The sequence below is a fragment of the Anticarsia gemmatalis genome, chromosome 24, assembly GCF_050436995.1.
Source record: "Anticarsia gemmatalis isolate Benzon Research Colony breed Stoneville strain chromosome 24, ilAntGemm2 primary, whole genome shotgun sequence".
Taxonomy (NCBI): Eukaryota; Metazoa; Arthropoda; class Insecta; order Lepidoptera; family Erebidae; genus Anticarsia; species Anticarsia gemmatalis.
The window spans coordinates 9,825,007-9,847,189 of record NC_134768.1 but is presented as its reverse complement, the minus strand read 5'-3'; the positions used below and the strand labels follow the sequence as shown (position 1 = coordinate 9,847,189).

General features: G+C 43.9%; 2 protein-coding genes across 3 annotated transcripts; one reads left to right on the top strand and one right to left on the bottom strand.

Annotated features, from left to right (window-relative positions):
* Nucleotides 1–202: 202 nt before the first annotated feature.
* On the bottom strand, nucleotides 203–21,596 carry mfrn (mitochondrial iron transporter mitoferrin). 2 transcript variants are annotated; one of them, XM_076130757.1, is made up of 6 exons: nucleotides 21,261–21,596; nucleotides 17,979–18,064; nucleotides 5,707–5,837; nucleotides 4,999–5,055; nucleotides 1,633–2,099; nucleotides 203–1,024 (listed from the first exon to the last, which is right to left on the bottom strand). In XM_076130757.1, the coding sequence occupies exons 1-6, from the start codon at nucleotides 21,375–21,377 to the stop codon at nucleotides 902–904; spliced, it is 981 nt and encodes a 326-aa protein (XP_075986872.1). In that variant the 5' UTR covers nucleotides 21,378–21,596; the 3' UTR covers nucleotides 203–901. The 2 variants fall into 2 exon arrangements, with proteins under 2 accessions (XP_075986872.1, XP_075986873.1); XM_076130758.1 differs by lacking the exon at nucleotides 203–1,024 and adding an exon at nucleotides 1,031–1,502 and having other exon boundaries at nucleotides 21,261–21,595.
* On the top strand, nucleotides 18,341–19,019 carry LOC142983741 (general odorant-binding protein 69a-like). Its single transcript, XM_076130759.1, has one exon. It carries the CDS (start codon nucleotides 18,475–18,477, stop codon nucleotides 18,889–18,891), a length of 417 nt encoding a protein of 138 aa, XP_075986874.1. The 5' UTR covers nucleotides 18,341–18,474; the 3' UTR covers nucleotides 18,892–19,019.
* Nucleotides 21,597–22,183: the final 587 nt, after the last annotated feature.

Below are 22,183 nucleotides of genomic sequence, written 5' to 3'. Positions count from 1 at the left end.
CAGATCAAGATTGTCCCGGCATAGGCTGAGACCTTGCTGTGCCAATAGATAAAACAGACATATTATTATTATATAAGTGACAGGTGTTCGACTTACTTTATATCGAGCCAATGCATGATTGAAGCTCCAACACGCGCACGCGCAGTGGCTCCCTGTCACCGCTGCGCTGTGGTCATCATTGGTCAGTAATGAAACACAGTAATATTGTCCAACTTTTTATTCACTTACTGTTTACTTTATAATATTCTTTTCAATTTGCAATTTTACAGCTCGGTAGACGTCGGCGCGGCCGGCGCCACCGCGTTATCTATACAAATAGTTTATAACTCTCAATTTAAACCGAGTTTATCACTCACATATACAACTCATAAATACAACAAATACAATTAATAATAATAGTAATTTACACAAACAACAACATAATAATTTGACGCGTTCCTCAGAGCTGGCCGGCGCGGGCTCGCTCTGTCCCTTCACAATATACATACACATACATAGCACCTCCAACATATTTTACATCCGTCAGGATGTTCAATCGACATTTTATCGCCAAAAGTTACCATAACAAGTACTAGCTGCAATCGTCGACTGCGATAACAAAATATCATTTACAAAAACAATTCAAAAACAAAGACGCCGCGAGTCCGCCCCGCGCGCACTCACGCACGTGCACGTACACGTACACGTGCACATACACACGTGCACACACACACGTGCGCGCGGGGCGGGCGCGCGGCTGTGCGTATCAAACGTACATAAAATATACAACACATGTACACACTAAACTAATCTCACTAGAGTCGAAACAGCATCTGACTGTGTACGCCCAGCGAGCGCGAGCGGAGCCAAACTAACGGACGAGGAGTCGACGTCGAGCCGGACTGTACAGGGCGGCGGGCGGCTACGTGCGGGTCAGCGACGGCGCGGCCGGCACGTCGGACGCGGCGGCCAGGCGCAGCGCGGCGCAGGCCAGCGGCGGCGGCGACGCGCCCGGGCCCGCGCCCGCGCCCTCCGCGCTCTCCACCTGCGGAACACAGCACCGTCAGCCTGCGCCGGACACGGCTCGCGAGTCATCGGTACGACACGTATCGTTAGTACTGTAGGAACGTCGATGACTTCTTGGAATCCTTACGGAGGGTTCTATCCCGCGAGAGCGAAGGCCGAGCGTCAAGGAGGCGTTCGTGTAGAAAGAGACGAGAGTATTCTCGTATTCTGGGTGTCGTTTTCGGAGCTTCGGATGTCGCCCGCCGATATCGTTCGATCGTCGCGTTCGGCCGAAGCGATCTCGAATATATAAGAGGACGTACGATGTGAAAACGTCGACCTGTGCCTCTTCACGTTCCTCCGAAAGTTATTTCGAGAGTCCCGTTATCGCGATAGTCGTCCCGTTACGTATTCTTCGACGTTATCGATGGAGGCCTACAACGAACGGACACGAGGTCAGTCTTCTAGGAACTAGGGGGGCCGGTAACGACGGGCTAGTGCGGGTCGGCGGACCGCTCCTACGAAACAAAACGTTAATATGAAACATCGGAACGCAACCAAAACTCGAAAGCGACACCCGATTCTGACACGGGACGAGGATCGAGGGCGGAGGTGAGAGGCGGGGGAGGGGGGGTCTCACGTACTGACCGTGGCGAGCGCGTGCTTGAAGGTCTCGTAAGTGAGCCAGCAGATGGCGGCGGCCGGCATCTGGTAGAGCACGCGCGCCTGCACGCCGCGGAAGAAGCCGAGCGGGCCCGAGGCGCGCAGCACGTGGCGGCCCGCGTCCAGCAGGCGCTCGGCGCGCGCCGGCCCCTCCTGCGTGTTGAGCACGGTCTTGCACACGTCCAGCGGCGTGGTGGCGGCGGCGGCCAGGGCGCCGGCGCAGGCTCCGCTGAGCGCGTGCGCGCGCGGGTCGTAGGCGCGCGCCGGGTTGAGCGCGCTCTGGCACCACTCGTACGTGACGAAGTGCAGCGCCTGGAAGGGCACGTTCATGGCCACCTGCGTGCCGTACGAGCGGTAGAAGGCGCGCGCGCCCTCGCTGCGGTACACGTGGCGCGCGCACTCCCACACGCCGCGGTACGGCGAGTTCAGCATCTGCAGCCGCTGCTTCACCACTGCACACACACACACACACATACACTGTAGTGACGATACACTCGCGAGTGTCTGAGGCGCGGTGCGTCGAGATATATAACGTGCCAATACCACCAATAAACATACGAACGACTTCGAGGAGTAACCGTTCTTTATTAATATTAAATACTAGCTGACCCGCGCAACTTCGCTTGCGTCACATAAGACAGAATGGAACAAAATTTTCCCCGTTTTTGTAACATTTTGTATTGCTACTCTGCTCCTATTGGTCATAGCGTGATGATATATAGCCTATAGCCTTCCTCGATAAATGGACTATCTAACACTGAAAGAATTTTTCAAATCGGACCAGTAGTTCCGAGATTAGCGCGTTCAAACAAACAAACAAACAAACTCTTCAGCTTTATAATATTAGTATAGATTATTGGACAACTCACACACGGTTATTTGATTCCAAACTAAGCAGAGCTTGTACTATGTTAACCGAATAACTGATAAATTGACAACCAGGCTCAGAAAAATACTTGTGCTTATCACACAAAATTGTTGTGAATTGTCCCGGGTGGGTTTCGAACCCACCACACGCGGCGCTACGGTTGTAGTGGCGAGGGGACCGCTTAAACCACTGCGTATGTATAGCGAAATAAAATAGTTAAACGCGTGCTACTGTCAGCTGCGAGCCGGTTTAGCGTTGTGATTACAATATAAATACAAACGCGAGCGTCCCTAAAAGTTATGATTATATTATGAGTGCATTATGAGCAGGTATATTGTGATTAGTAAGAGTCAATAGGCTCCAAACGTGACTGAAGCTAAACAAGCGGCGTCGTAGCAGTTGTATTGACAACACTGTTGTTTGTGAGTGAAGCGGCGACACTTCCGCGGGACGTCGCCTCTGTCGCCGAGTAGCGGCGAGTGGCGCAACACACAACTACACTCCCGTACTGCTTGTATTTACTAACAACTCGCTTGGTTCCCACTCGTCACTATCACAAACACGGACAGACACGCGGCCGTAGGTTTCCCTCGGCGCCGTTGTTAGTCGGTTCCAAACACTAATACTAAACTAAAGTAGCAGGGGGCTTGAAGGGGTGCCACCGATAGTTAGGTTAACAATGTTGTAACTATTCTTATGACTCGTTCTGTCATCACTTGAAACAAGGAAAGGACGATGAGACGAGGAGCGCTCAGTGCTGCCACAACTGGCACACGACATCAGTGCTGCACCCGCCGTGCGAGTGGTAGGGCTACCACAGGCTACGCCAGCAGTCAACCGATAACAACGAATACTTATTGAAACTTAACTTAGTGTCTGAGCTTCAGTTAGACGGTAGAGTATAAACCCGTAGGTAGTTACAAGTAATAAGAAGAACACGCGCGTAGTCAAAATGAAACGTGTGATAGGGACACAAACTCAAAAGTGAGATAACGAGGTCAGACCTGATAATATTATCAAAAAACATATATTTTTAAATTAGGTATTAGTATTCAAATACGTTGTATTATATAAGTATATAACGACACTGGCTTGTATTTAGGCATTAGAGTATGATAACGTTAACAAGAAAATTATTAACTTCGTCAATGGGACTTAGCAATAAATTATGAAGATCAGTTTTTGGACGAAATCATCACACGGTTCATTTAAATAGTGTCAATATACATCTATACTATACTAAGGTAGTGTGCGTGTACTGACAATGACACTCAGTAAGTGAGTAGTGTGGCCGGGTTCAGTGGTTACATTGCATTAATGACGTAATATGCCGTGGTATTTAGTTCGTGCCACTGTAATGTAGGTTTTCCTCAACAATTGTCTTCAGTTGTTTGTTCACGAGCAGACGCTGAACTTATCTTATGAATATTATCGGTAAAGTAAATGTATGTCGTCGTGTACTCACACTACTCACTGTACACTGTGCACGGTACACGGTATCAATTAACAGCAAATAACTAATTACTTTAGACGAGTATAACGTCGCCGGGTCGTTCCAGTTATTCGCTATTAAGGCACTTGTCCCACCGCCAACGATGAACGAGTAACGAGTACAGCTAGAATTGGAAACGAGTTGGCGAGCCGCGGGGAGCGAGTGCGTAGTTGCGATAGTTGTGTAGCTCTGCTACAAACGAGTGTGCGAGTGAGGCGAGCGATTACTCGCATAACTGTCATCATCGTAGAGAAATGACAGCTGGTTGCTCTCTCGACGTGTGTTCTAATCGCGCGAATATCGCTGAGCGATTGTTATCTTTCATGGTTCTGGTCGCTTAACAACAGACTAGTGAAGCGAGTGCTCGCCGTCAGTGTGAAATGTCAGCGATCAACTATTTGTATATGTGTCTCTTTTGTTTACACGGAATACATATCTACTATACGTTTCTTGAACGAGAAAATAGCCGATAGTTTGTCGTTTTCTCGTCGGCGGTGGGACAAGTGCCTAAATAGTAAAAACTATCGCCATTGGCGCGATACATTTTATTATCTTTAGTATATTATGTTAAATGTAAAATGTACGTCATGTTCTAGCAATGAACAGTCGCGCGGAGGAAGTGTGCGATAAGTGCACGAGGATTATATATTGAACAGCGTAGAGAGCGCCCTCGACTTGGTACAAATAATGAGCACAGAGAGTGGTTGTAGCAGTAGTCAGCGCATGTGGTGACGTGTGCCGAGTGCACGGAGCGACACGACGACACGTCGTCACACTCCTCACATTACCGCCGAGAGCCGCACGCGCCGCGTCACAGGGACACGACAGCTCTGATATACCTGCTATAAGAGCCGGCGCAACTGAGCCCACTGACCACCTCGTCGCCGTGCGAACGGCGCCTAAGTACCGCGAGGCAGCACACGAACACGCACGCGCACGCGTCAGACACTCAGACGATGTGTGAACATAGCATCCGTATAAGAGAACTCACCCTCAGCAGGATTGGAGACGGCGTCGTGCACAAGTGACGCGATACACCCCGACAACCCTGGAACAGCAACCACACACACGTTAACATCACTAAACACAATCATTTCACTTTACATTTGTTAATCACGATGTTTATACTCCAGCACAAGTTGAAATAACCTTATGAGATTGTTCAGTAGCAGTTAGGGCACGAATAGCAGGTTGAATATTATATTATATGGGCATTAATACCTCCACTTATTCTTATGAGAGAAACAGTCGTAAGACACATAATAAGGAGAAAAACGCCGCACGCGCCGCGGAGAGCCCGCCAGCCGTCATTAAGTATAAAGATAAGTAGTTGGTGCATTGTCGGTAACACAAGTAGTATAAAATAATGACAGTCATGTACAATTGCGCTCCTATGTATGTACCACTTATCCGCTCAGGTTTCTCTCACACCACGATGCTTCTACATCTATCAAATAATTGAGATACCTAGTACTCACACACAATATCACGCCTGGAATACCCGAAGGTGGAGACAGAGGTGTGTGAAATACACCGTTTAGTGTGTTATGACATAAAGGCATCCTTTTTTTTGTGTGCTCCTGCTAACTCTTGCCAGGAGATAGTATATGAAACATGACCGTTACATATATACGTGGTTCATGTATAGTTTGTAGAAGGGACGATGAGTGAGGTGTGTGGTGTGTGAGTGTATACGTACCGTGTATGATGTGGTCGTGCCGGTGCCTGGTGTAGTGCGACAGCGTGTGCTTGCAGTGCTCGTAGGTGGCGAAGAAGCAGGCGTGCGCCGGCCCCGCGCCCAGCACCACCGCCGACATGCCGCGGATGGGCCTGCGGACACGCAGAACACACACATTACACTCACCTACCAACTGACACGCTTATTGACATCATCTGATCAATATTCAATAACTTCACAAACAGAATAACATATTTGGCAATGAAATAAGCGTTGTTCATACAATATGATCAATTAACACAAGTGCGAACATGTTTAACCATGACTTGCAACAACGAGTGCGACACATGGAGCATCGTCATCGTTACACGAACAAACATATCTGCAGATATGTCTTATTATAATTAACAAAATAAATACACAGTAATGCTACGCTTCAGAAATGCGTAACTATCTTGTTTTCGATCAGTAGGCAATAGATGCAAGGCCGTTAAAGGAGCTCACAACTTTAACCGGTACTTTTTGTATTAAATCAATACAGGTAATGCAATAAAATGATTACTCCTGAGATCTATCATTATCACAGTTAACATTTTATTATAGTTAATCTTTTTACATAACATGTAATTTTACACAAACGTCATGAAATAAATGTATTACATATTCTCACATAAATTTAATTAACAGATTAAACTGAAAAGCGACTATACTTTGTTTAAAAATAATGTAATCTGCAAAAAGAATTGTACATAAAGTATGTCCATAATGATGGCACCACAGTGTGCCCTGTGGTACACCAAATTAAAATCCCTATTATACATGTGTTTATTATGAATACAGATTTCTACGCTGTATCCTGGTAAAAATTTACCTAGATTAACCAAGGAACGTATATGTAATGAACATCACGAGGGATATTGTCTCAGAATAAAGGAATCAAATCAATCAAATGCTATCGTAAGAACGTAACAGTTGCATCAAGACTCAACACGTAACATTATCTGTTTAGGTAGATGTGCGGTTTCGTGACGAACTCCGTGATTGCACCATGTATCGTACAGCGTAGGTAGCGTACCAGCATCACTACACTTCACACACTACGCACAATTGTAGAGGTATACACACGTCAATTGATTAGCAGCTCAGTACTGTTCAGTGTCATAATGGTCACAGGCTCACATCACGCCGGCAGCAGCTCGTCGTGCTCACAAGCACGTGTGAACACGTACACTATTGTAATACAAGCACAACCAGCTAACCAGCTAGCCGTAATATTGTCAATACACTAGTTATTACGTCTCAGTATAATGGACCAAATTGAGTCATGCTTGTTAGTACATAACTACTACACATAAATACATTCGTCGTGCACAGTTCAATAAATGCTTAGGTTTTCCTTCGCGCGTTTCTTTTATGACACATGTTTACTTATAAATGTGAACTAACTTCCTTATTTATAAAAAACACAGTAGGTTTTAGATAAAGCATGTTCTTGCCTGTTTGTTCTCATATTAAATTGAAAATAAAAGAGAGCATCAAGTATTCTGCGCTTCTGCGGTAACTGCACGTGTAATAATATGTAGGTGCAGATACAAAGTTCAGTTTTACCATACTTGAGCATACGAGTGTGCTAATACGCACGATGCATAACGATAAAGTGTACATCGTGTTCTCGATAAAAATAACGTTTTGGTGATATCGTTAGGTATCGCGTACAGTTTAAAAGATAAAGCGTCTCAGGGTGAAATGTTACACATTGACACGAGAGCGTGGGTTCACGGTGGCGGCATATTTTTACAACAAACAATAAATGGTGACGATAAGTGTCGTCAGCGCACTAATTACACTGACCGTCGCGACCCGCTCCTTGTTATGTAATCTCACTATAGATACACGTTTAAAGTTAGCCTCAACTCAATAATATAGCGAGTACCGCGAGTGCGTGTTCCACGGACCACGACCTATTACCGGTGTTTCCTCTAGCCTGCTCCCTGCACATCCCGGCACATCATAGTAACGTCATAACAGTAACGCACAAACCTGTCCATATTTATTGATTTACTGCTGTACGGAAATAGATGTCCGGAAATAAACTGCCTCATGTTTGCGAAAGTAGAACTATTATAACGTATTGGCTACATTTGTGCTGGTTTAACTTAAATTAAACCGACGAACAGAACACGTAACGCCATGACGTCACGCTAGTGATGATATTCAAGATCGATCAACAGGAAACTGCGGCTGAGCATCGACAACAATATAAAAAGTAGACATACAACTTTTTATATTCGCAGTCGGCGAACGCGAACCTCGACTCTCGTACATATAGACTTTAGAGACCACATGGTCTCTAAAGTCTATTTTCTGCCACCAATTATTTGCGGGTACAGAAATATAATCGTCATTTATGTAGGTACGTATGTATAATATATACTTTAACCAGCGACTTTATGAATATCCACGAGGATTAGGTACATCAGAAGATCACTGAATAGTACTATCAGTACAATGGAAACGTAAAATAAAAATGTTAATGGGTACGAAGTAATGTCAGATGCGGGACACCCGGGAGCGGAGCCTGTGTGGTGACGTCACGGCACGTTGCGTAACGCAGCCAGCCAGCGGCACGTACAAGGCGCGTAGCTGCGTAGAGCGCCCTTCGCGCTCAAGGCCGCCCACGGGTTGCCCCCTGACCTTCACCACGCGCACCTCAATCGATAAACCTCAAAACTCTACTACTTAGCAACGATAAATAACTAAATTCGATAGACAACGGTATCAATGTTTTATTTATTATTTATGGCGCAATTGCGTAATGGCCCCAAATATAATTCGATTGTTGGCGAGGGCGGTGTTCGATCGACGCGGCGACGTCACACCACGGCGCGGAGGGCGCGCGGGGCACACGCTCTACAAGGCGCTCGCAACTGGGGCTCCGTCGCCCCTTGCACGAGCTCAGTCTTTACGTACCTACCTCGTACAAATGGCCAGCGTTTACATTTAAATAAACGTCTATTTAATGGTTTCCTGTTTAAAACATAGAATACCTGCACCCTACTCTTACCCTACCGTACCTATATGCGAGTTAATGTGTCACGAATAGCCACGATCACGTTTGATTAAGGAGAAGACGTCGCCGCATCGCATGTGTTTGCCGGTGTGGCGGATATCTACATTATTTAACACAATACAAACTATGTCAATGCATTATAAAATAAAGGGCAGCGGGGCAAGAGTGTCGACCGTTGTCTGAACGGCTCGTGTGACGTCCAGCGTGGCAGCACCAGGGAGTGCGAGTGCGTACGAGTGCGTGCGTCGCGTGCGCTGCAATTTCTAATAGCTGTTGATAATTGTAGTTGCTTTATTAATACGCTGCAACCTTCACACCGAACAGTTTCCCTTTTCATATAAATCTTCCAAAAGCGTCAATTTTTGTTCAGGCGTAAAATATTTGAACCTACATAATGAACACTCACTTTATTTGATGAAGTCTTTCTTATGCGTTATACAAGCAATGTAATAGCGAAAGGAGGTAAATGAATGCCTATTTATAATATTGTAGATGATAGATCTACAATATTATAAATAGGCATTCATTTGAATCGCCATCACAGGGTGGTCCGCCCTCCCTTTGTGGCTGGGGTCTGCCGGGTATGTGGCGGCACGTGAGCCGGTGGTGCCGTCAGACCAATATTACAGTCCACATCGATCGTACTTGCGTTCACCAGCCGTGCGACACTCAAACTGTGGCAGCTGGATATAGTCTTCCAATTTCATTAACAATTGCGAGCTCATTTCACCTTTTATAGAGCCGACTGGAGCATACTGTTGGGTTGCTTGAAGGACGTTCTCAGAGGTCGAACAATCTAACATATAAAGTTTCAATATACAACTGCGCTCTATTTATTGTATAACTAGGACGTTCTAGGTGCTCACTGTGCTCAGTGTATACAAGTATATTATTTATATTCCGCTTCTTTGGTATTCCCCGCGTGAAACAAACAAGCGATTTCCTCTTGTTAAGTAAATTATAATGATGAAGATAGACTCGTTATGTACGTAACGTCTGTGCTCATGTGCCTGACCCCATAATAAGAGGACAGTCATAATTGATGACTATTGATGAGGAAGGGTGCACAGACGAGTGCTTGCTGCAATGCTCTACATCGTGATGTCATCTAGTAGGTAGCAGCAGTGCGCACCAGCGTGGGAGGGAGACGGGGACCAACCAGCAGTGCACATGGTGACTACGTACTACGCATATCATATAAACGTATTGACACAGTTTTACAAGAGTTGAGGTGGTGCGGTGCCATGTTCAATGTGCGCGTCGAATCGTATTCAGCGAGTACAAGGAGGCACAAATATTGGTGCTCACACAGTGACGGTGCGAAAACGTTGCGTACATTTGTGTCAATATCCGCCACTGTTTCATGCACCTGCGACATTACAATTATGGAAACGATCAGTCTTGTTTGTTGAAGGTCAGTCGGTCGGCTCGGTTAAAAACTATAGTCTAATAGTATTCTGGGAAAGTTCTGCTGGCAGCAAAACTTTCCCGGGCAGTAGTCAAGAAATCGGGCTGAAGAAATCCAATGACATACTAATGTTTAATCTAAGAACTGTTATATATAATGATATATTATTGTGCTACCTATGTTAAACAAATAATAAATGATTATGATTACGAGTCTATTCAAATATTTGTAAGCATCCTACGACGCAGAGGCTGATGGCCTGGCGGTCTCGCCGGTTTCTTAGGATCAGCGAGCAAAACGAGCCGACGACACTGAGGTCATGTCTGTATGAGCGTGGACGAGCGGTGGACGAGACATTACACGCACTTGACCACTGCAGACACTGCAGCACGAGTCACGAAGCCGGACGCAGTACTGGCGCGCCACGGCCGTGCGCGGGACACTCATCACACTCACGCTATCTGTTACAAATCTCGATAGAGCGCGTTATCTGACCACGCCTGTTGATGTTTGGCTCGCGCGATATCGTATTATATTCTTTATAAACTTGCCAATTAAAAACATATTATCTATTAAACGCTCCAGTTCGATAATTTGATTTATAACACGTGCCTTAACGTATATTATAATAAGTTTATCTAAAGTTTCGTCTGCGGGGAGACGATCACTTTACTTGAAGACCATTATGTACAACTTTTTTTTTATTGCTTCGGCATTTATTTCAAACAGGAGCCAGTATTTAATATGGGGCACCGTGCGAAGCAATGTAAATTTATTTCTACTGGCAAGAGGACTCAAGAGGAGCAGTGCACTCAATAGCTATACAATAGTGTGAATGACGAGTACGTAGAACATGTCCGAGACCTACATACACATACATACATATACACGTAATACCTACGAGCAGATCGTTACCTACACTATAACACTCACTGATAGCGCGCGCAGATATTGATGAGTCTCTGTCACTATCACTCAATGAACGACTTGGATATAAACAATGCTTACACAGATTGCATAGCCAATATCACGTCACAAGTATCACATTTTACATCGACGATACAAGCCGGGCTCGCCAAATATCAACTATACGCGAACACTTACTACGAACAGTAACTAAGATGTTTAGAAGCACACCTGGAATGTTGTGGTGCATGAGATTTATGTTAACAAGCTAAGTGTGTAGCAGACACTTGCTACATATGTAGGTAGATAACGTTAGTAACACAAGCGTTATCAGTTTCTTACAACAAATAGTACATGTCGATATCGTGCGAGGCCTGCGCTACACCGCGCGCCAGGACATCCACCCCTGGCCCGGGGCTCTGTCTGCGACCACGCGCGCACGTACATCTATACTAATATTTTTAGAGTTTGTTTGTTTGTTTGAACGCGCTAATCTCAGGAACTACTGGTCCGATTTGAAAAATTCTTTCAGTGTTAGATAGCCCATTTATCGAGGAAGGCTATAGGCTATATAACATCACGCTACGGTTATTAGGAGCGGAGTAGCAACGAAAAATGTTACAAAAACGGGGAAAAATTTGACTCATTCTCTTAGGTGACGCAAGCGAAGTTGCGCGGGTCAGCTAGTCATATATATAGGACGTAATCGTTTATATCGTACTTATGTAGTCCATCCACGCTGTCCAAAACGATCAGCCCATGCAAATGACGATAAAGTTCAAGGTTTTCATAATATCGTGTATTGGTAGAGCTCTGAGTGAAATGGACGCGTGACCTATTTCGTGTTAAGTGTGAGTCACCAACAAACAGCTGACAGTGTCGGCATCCCTATAAGCGAGTGATCATTGGAACCTTCAGGCTATGTGATAGATGGAGTCCTTAGAGTCGTGCATGACGCGTGTACCGGCAGAAGGGCGAGAGTAGTTGGCGTCGGTGTAAGTTGCACGGAGCTTGTACACATCGTACACAGCGCACGTCGGAGCGCGCACGTGAGCGCTGAGCGGTGAGCGGCGTCACTTCGTTACAGTAATCTAGTTGGCGCGGTGCCACTAGCACAACACGCTCGCGCGCACCCACATCTGGACAACAGCACTACTGCAGCTCCGCTATTTACCACTCAACAAGAGAGATGCACTCACCACTCTCACCAGCATAGATAAATCTATACTAATATTATAAAGCTGAAGAGTTTATTTGTTTGTTTGTTTGAACGCGCTAATCTCAGGAACTACTGATCCGATTTGAAAAATTCTTTCAGTGTTAGATAGCCTATTTATTAAGGAAGGCTATAGGCTGTATATCATCACGCTAAGACCAATAGGAGCGGAGTAGCAACGAGAAATGTTACAAAAACGGGGATAATTATGACGCATTCTCTCTTATGTGACGCAAGCGAAGTTGCGCGGGTCAGCTAATACAAAAATAAATACCATGCAAATTATTCCCAATTAGTAGAATCGAACATACATTTGAACTCATATGCTATACATTATGAATGGTCAGACAACTTGCAAACAATATTAACCTAGATTTGGCATGTTTATAATCTAGATAGCCTTACATTTACAGTAGAATTATACGTATTGAGAACTATGTGGGATTATAAAGTCGAGTTGATCGTTGTCTTCACAGACTTTACTTAGCGCATGTCGCGGTGAAGCTGACCTTCTCCAACTAACTTCTTTAAGTGAAAATGAGCATCATTAGCAGTTAGCGTGATATTCCGAAACACAGTGTTTTGTTTGAGGAAGTTATGTAGAGTGGCGTGTACGTGCCACACAAACAGTTCTGTGCATTAATAATTCGTTTTCTCGGAACAAGCCGGTCACACGTGGTCTCGTCCGCGAGGCGTCTGCTAGTTGGCACTCGCGACCTATCAGGTTGTGAACAAGTATATCATCGTGACTCAGGACTACGTGACACGTGCCATCTATCCTCACGAAACAATAAAGAAGCTCAGTGTGTAACTCAGGCAACCCATTACATTATACTCGGCGTGGAATCCTTCAACTGCTTGTTTATCCGCCGTTAGTTTCTAAAGATGCAGACATCAGGTTAAGCCTCGTTGCGCACCATGCTCGCGATAAGCCCTTTCCACCATGGAAATGTTACATTCTTTAGGCCTTAGCTTGCATTTTTCGTGGACGCAATCAAGCATTAAATCAAGCTTAAATGTAACTTTTGGATGTACATAAAATAACAGAACAAGTGGAAAGCTTATTAGTTGTGTACTGCTAGCATTCAATGCATCTATGCGTGTATCCGTTGGACCGGTGCACTGTACGCCCCTCTTGATTCATTTCATTATCCTCGTATGGACTCACGCCAAGCGGTCCGCGGGCGATTCCTTCCATTCATTAGTTAATCAAGCAGGGGAATTACAGTGAGATCCCCGTGTCACGGCCGCTGTCGCGCCTTGTACGACATGTATGAATGTACACTTGTAATTTCATGTCCGACAGTTTAGTAGGGTAGTAGTGTTTGCAATACCAGTGTGTGAGGAGTATCGCAATGGTATTTGCGCAACGTTAATAAGTGCGTCCGGCGCAACGGGACGTACGCTGCTAAATTAAATGCTATGATTTACACAACCACTGAAGCGACTGGACCAATTTAATTCATTATTTGCAAACCAAAAAAACTTTAAATAATTGTGTTTTACGAGCTACTAGCTACGAACACTTATTATTTTCACGTAACACTGTTTGCCTGTTAGAAACACGTACAATTAGGCTAGATTATACATTCGGAAGAAATCGGTGAACTATATTGAAGCAATGCTAATATAAAAATTGCTCCACTCATATTATATTATCGTGGTCGGGTGCTACGGCGGCGCGGTGTGCTGGAACTAATCACGAGCGGATCGTGATAACACTATCACACACTGATTTAATTCACATATTGCACAATATCACTATATTAACTCGTTAGTTCGTTATAAATGTTACGCTACTTGAAACAATTAGTTGATAGTAGATTAATTACTTCGTACTGAGTGGCACTCTGAACATGCACTGACAATTTGATCCAGGAACCGTAACTGTGTAATGATCGAGGCTTCCACGTGCCATGAGTGATCTGCACAGTTTAGAAGATACGCGTTAACAATTGATCTTCATGTATTCCACTGTAAGTATGCTCTATAAATCGACTCGTACGTTATGTGCAGGGGGATGGACGCCGGCGTCGTTGCTACAACAATATGTTATTGTATGGACTGGACAGTGCGAGCCGGCACAATCGTGTTTCAAGTGTAGCTTTGTTCAAAAGCTCGATCATGTTGTATGTAACGAGGCTGTTATTCCGATAGTAGCTGGATTTAGAAATGAAGTAATAAACTGAGATTGTTTATTATCGTAGTATCGTGTATAAATAGCGCGACAGCGCGGCGGTGCAGCACACTGCACATCACATGCACTAATAAGTGCAAGGGTCCGGGAGTGCGTCACCACGCGCCCCGCGAGCGCCCACAGGATGCCGCTGTGTAGCTACACACAACTATTACACCACTACAATGTACTTCCTTTGTAACCAATCTTTATGACATAGAACACGTTATAATCTTGTGTATAGTTGCGACAAACTGTGGACGTGCTGTACAGTCAGACACACTGTTTTTTAACCAGTTACTGTCCCACAGCTGGGTAAGGGTCTCCTTCCGAACGAGGGAGAGAGGCCTTAAGTCCATCACGCTGGCTCAATTCGAGTTGGGGAACTTTGTTAAAGACCTCTCAAGTGACGATAACTATTTCTACCTCCGATATGTTCTTGGTGAGTTGCCTCGGATTCGAAGCATCGACCACTAGCGTGGCGAGACAATGTTAAACTACAATGTACTGCGTACTCTTGGTCTACTGCGTACTGTGAAGGCGCTCATATGCACCTGAGTGTAATGAGCACGGAAACGATGGACGACAGGGAACTATACACACCGATACGTCTCATTACAGTGTTCAACCTTTAACTTTGTTATTACCATACATTGAGTTAAGTAGATTTCGTAAATAGATGGCCTTCAAGAACAAGCAAAAGCTCACAAGGTGTATATTATCATGATATCGTCAAGTGAAGAGAGCAATGAATATGTTCAGAAGAATTTAATAGTAGTAATGGACGATCGCGAATCAGTGGCTTCGTAGTGGTCAATCATTGAATATATCTGTCATCTGTTTCATATTCATATGATTAGACGTGGAGGTGCCGTGTGTCCGTGTGTCCCCGGCGGGTCTGAGCGAATGATGTGAGTGATGTGAGTGACGCGCGGCGTACCTACACGTGCTCCACGTACTATTGATCAGGGGATGATGTGTTCGTGGCTGAGGCCTCGCTCCCGCCGCGCGACTTATAACATCTCCATTCTCCATACATTACACTGGCTACCACGCCAACACTTTTATTACTATTTAAATCTTAATTAGCAAAATATAGTCTTTTGAGACCTTATAGACGAACCAGCCTAAACTAACGTCTCTACAATCTTAACTATACAGCAATCTCTTAAGGAGATGCGAGATGTTGGCTATTCATCAATCAAATAATACCGTATTCTTTATAAAGTGATGATCGTTTATCGGCAAGCGATCGACATCGTATTTCATAATGGTATTTATTAGATGTATGATAAGTGCGGAGACAGGCTCGCACTCGGCGCCGTGGGCTCGGCACCAGAACATCCTCACGTACACTGATAAGTGATAAGATACGATCAGCGCACGTCGTGTGTCTCTACACTGTGTACACTGTGTAGAGTGTGTAGCTACTGCTGCGGTGTACCGCGCTAGTCTCCGGGCTCGACGCGACGCATCCGTCTCATGTATCTCATCCATCACGCGCAACACGTGAATGCACTTCACTTTGTCATACACTTCATGCAATTGTCACAGTGTCATGCAAAAATATGGACCAAGACAATATTTATTTGGTGTACAATGTAGTTTGTTTTTAATTTCTACGTTCGTCGCTGAACATATTAGTATTTTCGCAGTTTGATTCCTAGCTATTGGAAATTCGCTTGATTAATTGTACAGGACTCATGTAACGCAAGGTCATTGAGTGGTAGCGATTAAGTTTGAATTTAGGCAACGTGCGTGCGATCGCGTCGTTATCAGGTAATGATTGGCGGCGACAGTGGTGCAACATTGACCTATATCCCGCCGCCGCCGCCGCCGCGCACCACATGCCTACGCTCTGTGCGTTAGATAACAGTTTACCAACCGGTGACTCCACAATACAACCCAACCTAGCCTAACACTTATCGCGATAACACGCTGAATGCCAAATATTGCAAAAACACGTATCCTACAAACATTAGAGATACGGTCGATATGTCAGTGTGCCAATAACTAACTTGCAGGTTCACTGAAGGTTAAGAAAATTGGAGGTAATTTGCATTTCTAGATTTTCTAGTAAATAAACGAGCACTAGGCGTAAGCGAGAGAGCATTGTGTCCGGTGTCGCACTGATCCGTCAGATACTGTAGACGTGCGACCTTGCCCTTAACCCAGCGCGTCGCGCGCCGGCGCGGACCCTGCGCGTCGTGCTCACGGACTGGCACTATCGCACTGACAAGCACGCCGCCACTGCAACTACATCTCACTACATTTGCAGTCAATACAATAAGCAGGTTGCACAGGATTTCCTTGAGAAACAGCGATGCCACTCGAAGGATCCACATGTGATCAATATCCGATAACATGTGGGTGAAGGTGAGAGTGGTGGTGGATGGTGTCCCGCCACAACTCAGGACCAGTATGTACTGATGGTCACGGCCACTTGCGCGACGCCTCCTTGTTTGCACAGCTCTAATCAACACGCCACCGAGCGGCCCGTTAACTTGGTGCAAACACCATCATTAGACTACTTTAAATTGTACTACTGTTCAACTTAGTTAAGACTGATGATGAAACCAACATAGACACGAATAACACCGTGCGTAAATTAGGTAGTGATTGAGATAACGTGGCAGCATCCCGCTCGTCTCGTCATGCGCCACGTCCGATCTACCGGGTAATTGGATAATTGTATGAGTTGCGAGTGTCCTGAGCCATCACACCATCACACCACCGCTGCCCGCTGCGGCGCTATTGTGACAACAGTGCGAGTCGTTAGTATAGTCGACTAGTTCGTATTTAACCACCATCAGGTACCTATGTTGATTGCATTGTAACATCATTAAATCTGCGTTCTGCAGTACATACTTAATACTTGGAGAAGGTAGACGTGGGCGAGTCACTATTGATTCGCATTATACTTAAGTTTGACAAATCATGCAACGTGCACTATTTCATTAACTAAGTTGTCACCCATCGTGGTGTTTATTCACTGTTATTGATAGATAAGGGCGCGATTGTCGATCGGTATCGCGCAGTTATCACAACGCTCGCCTCCTTGTGTCGAGTGTGGTTTTTCCTTCGATGTAGAGCGATTAATGATAACGCACAGATTTAATGGTTATATTAATAACATGTATGTATGTAGTATTGAAGATTCGTAATTAGGCTGGTACACTTCGTGGTCAAAAGAGTTATGTCATAACAGTATGTCAGTTAAGTTTATCCAGTTTTACCGGTGCCGGTAGTAGAGTCCTGTTCCAGCCGAGAGAATATTTTAAACCAGAAGTATTTTTAAATATTCAGCCATTATTAATAAAATTGCTAAGAGCAGATGTTAATGTTGACCTATTTAAGGAAATCCTGATATAATGTAACAATATTTGGGAACACAAAATATGAAACCGGTTCGTGAAGAGGGGTCACACGGAGCCTGGTCACGAGTACCACTGGATCAATAAGTGAAGCGCATACAAGTGGTTATGTAACAAGTATTGTGTAGCTGTGTCGCGTTTACCTGAGCAGTCCTTCCCGCTGCACCATGTGGCGGAAGGTCTCTGTGATGGTGCTGTTGTGCGCACTCCGCAGCGACTGCATGCGAGTCTGTAACAACACGAGCGCGCTTAGACACCTCGACCATCTCACCGCAACACATCATTATGTACTTAGCGACGGTTACGCCTCACCATCCTTCTGTTTTACCATCAGACCGACAATTATTTTGATCGACGTAAAAAATACCAAACCGTAATTCACTCTTTAGCGAGCGTGTATTTTTTTCCGATGATTCGGCGTTTAGTATCAGTAAAAATTACAGTTTCTGCGCCGCGGAGTACGGCTTGGACAAACAATATTTTTTTAATCACAGGATATTATTGGGTTAGCGTGTAATTTAGGTTTCAAACGTCGGTAACTCATGTGATCAGACACGGCCGTGACATTGAAGAGCTAGTTATATAAGCGAGCGCGAGTGAGGAGCAGCATCACTCGAGGGACACTGACGCTGCGCAGACATGATCGCGACGGTGCTGCGGCTGGCGCTGGCGGCGGCGTGCGTGGCGGCGGCGGCGGCCGGCGTGCAGATGGACGAGGAGATGGCGGAGCTGGCGCGCATGGTGCGCGAGAGCTGCGCCGGCGAGACGGGCGTGGACGTGGCGCTCGTGGACAAGGTCAACGCCGGCGCCGAGCTGCCGCCCGACGACAAGCTCAAGTGCTACATCAAGTGCACCATGGAGACGGCCGGCATGATGTCGGAGGGCGAGGTGGACGTGGAGGCGGTGCTGGCGCTGCTGCCGCCCGATATGTCGGCGCACAACGGGCCGGCGCTGCGCGCGTGCGGCACGCAGCGCGGCGCCGACCACTGCGACACCGCCTTCCGCACGCAGGTCTGCTGGCAGAACGCTAACAGGGCAGACTACTTCCTCATATAGCACCACATTAACGTTCAACACTCATGTGGATATTTTATTGGGTCCATTATTGACATTATAATATTTAGTTGATGTACTTAAATATTCAGCTGACACAGACTTAAGTAATAAAAAGATATACAATATCATTGCTGGTTTCTTTTAGTACACTCCCACACCTGTACTGCACATGATCAGCCCCATGCTGTCACAAGTGTAACTACAAGGTCACAATACCTGCAGGCTCAATATAATGATCACTGTGATTGACTACATGTTGCACTGTTCTTAATATATTTGTTGAGATAATACATTGAATTATAATATTTTATTCAAATCATGACCTTCCCAGTATTTATAAGCTTTTTGGACATACTTAATTGAAATAGCTTCAACTTGACCTTAGTGCTGGTGAGGAAGTACATTACAAATGACTTACAATAGACAAAATGTAACAGTGTCAACTATGACAAATGATGTTGTTACATTTATACATTACTTATGCACACACACACGCACAACCACTACTTGTAATGTTACATCATGTATGTACACTTTGTAGTGTATTTGTCAAAATATCAGTGTGCCATTACTACTAGCAACAGTACTAGGAGTGTATATTAGTATTATTACAATTATTACAAACTGGGTGGTAACTTGTCGCCAACATGCAGGCCGGCCAACATTATATGTTAGTACATATGGACAATATCATGCACAGACTTATCAAGTCAACAAGTACTTCAACACCTCTGATATCTATAGGTTTATTCATATTTACCTACACTTTAAAAAAAAAAATCCCTGCATCAACAATAAAATTAATAATTGTAGTGTAAGTAATAACATGCACAGTACATTAATACCTGCCTGGGACCTCGGCACTTGTGTTACTTCATATACATCCCCAATCACAGGCCTTATCTTATTTAACAACTTCATTAACAGTTAGTATAGGCAGAAGGCAGGTATGTGAGTATTATAAGTTTATTCATACAATACTTGGCAGCGGCATGTGACATTTAATTACGTATTAATTGAGTTAGCATTGTTATCACTTATCATTTGTGCACACAATACGAGGAGAAACTGTTAAATAAATACAATTCACTACAACATACCTAATGTGTGCACTATTCTCATTCCATCATTTACATTAACACTACCTGATTAAACTCTTACACAATAATATATGTTGCTAACATTCATTCTAACATGTAATGAGCAACAATTCTTATAGTAGTTTTACAATAATGACAATATTATAAAGCATTACTGTCTCACAATAGTTCACAAGTCTCCAGTAACAATGTCAAGTGTTAAGCTTTACATCTGTTCAAGCTAGTAGCATACCTATTTATGAATTTGAACATTCAGGATGAGCAATAATAAAACTATAATATAGTTGCAAGTATTATCACTTGTAGGTACTATAATTTCTGTTACACATAACATGTTAGAGTATTACAAAGATGCGAGTCACAGTGAATAGGTCATAATATTGCAATGAAGCAGTGTGTGGTGCAGCACACAGTGTCACACGGGACTATCAGTGAGTATTGTGGTTCCTACAGAATGATTGTGGTCACACAACTGATACACACCTACCTATTATTTACATATTCTAGAAAAAGTATTTGTTCTCAAGTTTTGCCTTCTTCAACTACTAACACAGTAGGACATAAGAACCCACTTATTATAATATATCTGTCATGTTCTGTCACAATATAATGAGCACTGAGCAGTATGAGCCCCTACTCCAGTACTGAAGCACTGGAGCACTTACACACAAGTCACAGAGTATACTTGAAACATTATCTGTAACATCATGAGTACCTGGACTATGTTTCAAGGTCATGTTTTGCTCACACACATATTCCAGCAATTTATATAAATTATATCGTCTACTAGACTTTTATTTGTTGCATTGATCTCTTAAGCAACTAAAGCTATTGTTTACGACAAGAAACTCTGAACTATCAGCTTGTAAAACTAGCTGTAATCTAATTTATTTTTATTACATGTGAGGGTTGAATATAATTATTTTTTATCGATTACATCTCCAACATCTCTTACATCCTAAAGATGTTGACATGTTTAATTACCTTGTAATGATAGAGATAAAGCAATAACAGAAAAAAACATATTGCAATAAAATGAGGGGTTATCACAAGGCATGAAAGGTCAAAATATTGGTATTGTCAAAAGAACTGATGGTCTGATATTAGGTAAATGGGTGATTGAGCCATCTTTACATAACGAGAGATCGCAGATTGGTGGCGTAACAGGCCAGCCGACTCAACTGTCATCAGCGAGACTAGGTTAGGTATTGAGACGAGTAGCGAGCTCGGGCCCCAGCCGCTCAGCCGGGACCTTCTCGTCAGGCTTACCTTCACAGAGTCCAGCGGGTACATTATGCAATGCTCCATCACTCCCGCTATCGCTCCAGCGGTCATGTGTGTGACGGAGTTTTGGGTCGGAAGGGATTCATAGTCCTCAAAGTTCATAATACTCACTGAATACTAACACTCAGCACAAAATAAACACAGGAAAGGATAGATTTACAAGAGGTTACGATTTTGCTTTACCGAATTAGAAGTATCATTTTCACTAACTATTTTTGTCACAAGTCATACGAAATTTAGAACAATCAAAATTGATTCCATAAATGCGACTCTCAAGCACGCGCGACTTTTGCGGTTTCACAGACTAATAAGAATTTTTATGTCATTCGGTCGTTTAAGTAATCTGTATAATAGTGTTGTCAGCTCTGAATCGACTAAATAATTTCTCGATTTTATATTAAAACTACTACTCAGTGCGTGACAAATATATTATTAGCTACAATATTTAAGATTAATTGCACCGTGCAACGACTGCTTAGTGTTAAAACCTAGATTGTATAATTCAATGTTCATAATTACAATAGGTAATCTATGTATCTACATTAATATTTCCATGTCAGCTTAATGACAAAATACACGATACTATATTATTTTGTTAATCAACTTTTGTAGGTACCATATTTTATGCGAATAAAAATAATTTGAATTTGAAGATGTAACGTATGATTTTGATACAAATCTTTGAAGTCAGTAGTTTTTCAGGTTACATTATGAAAAAAGATAAGTAGGCAGTGAAGTTCGAGTTTCATCTCTCGAACCTCATTGCCTCCTAATCTTTTTTTTACTGAACAGTTGGCGGGAACTGGGAATATTTCAAATATTCGGTACCTATGTAGTTTAATTTCTCAAAACATATTTATTTGTTCTCAGTACATACATAACTATTTGTGTAAATTCTATTCGATGTT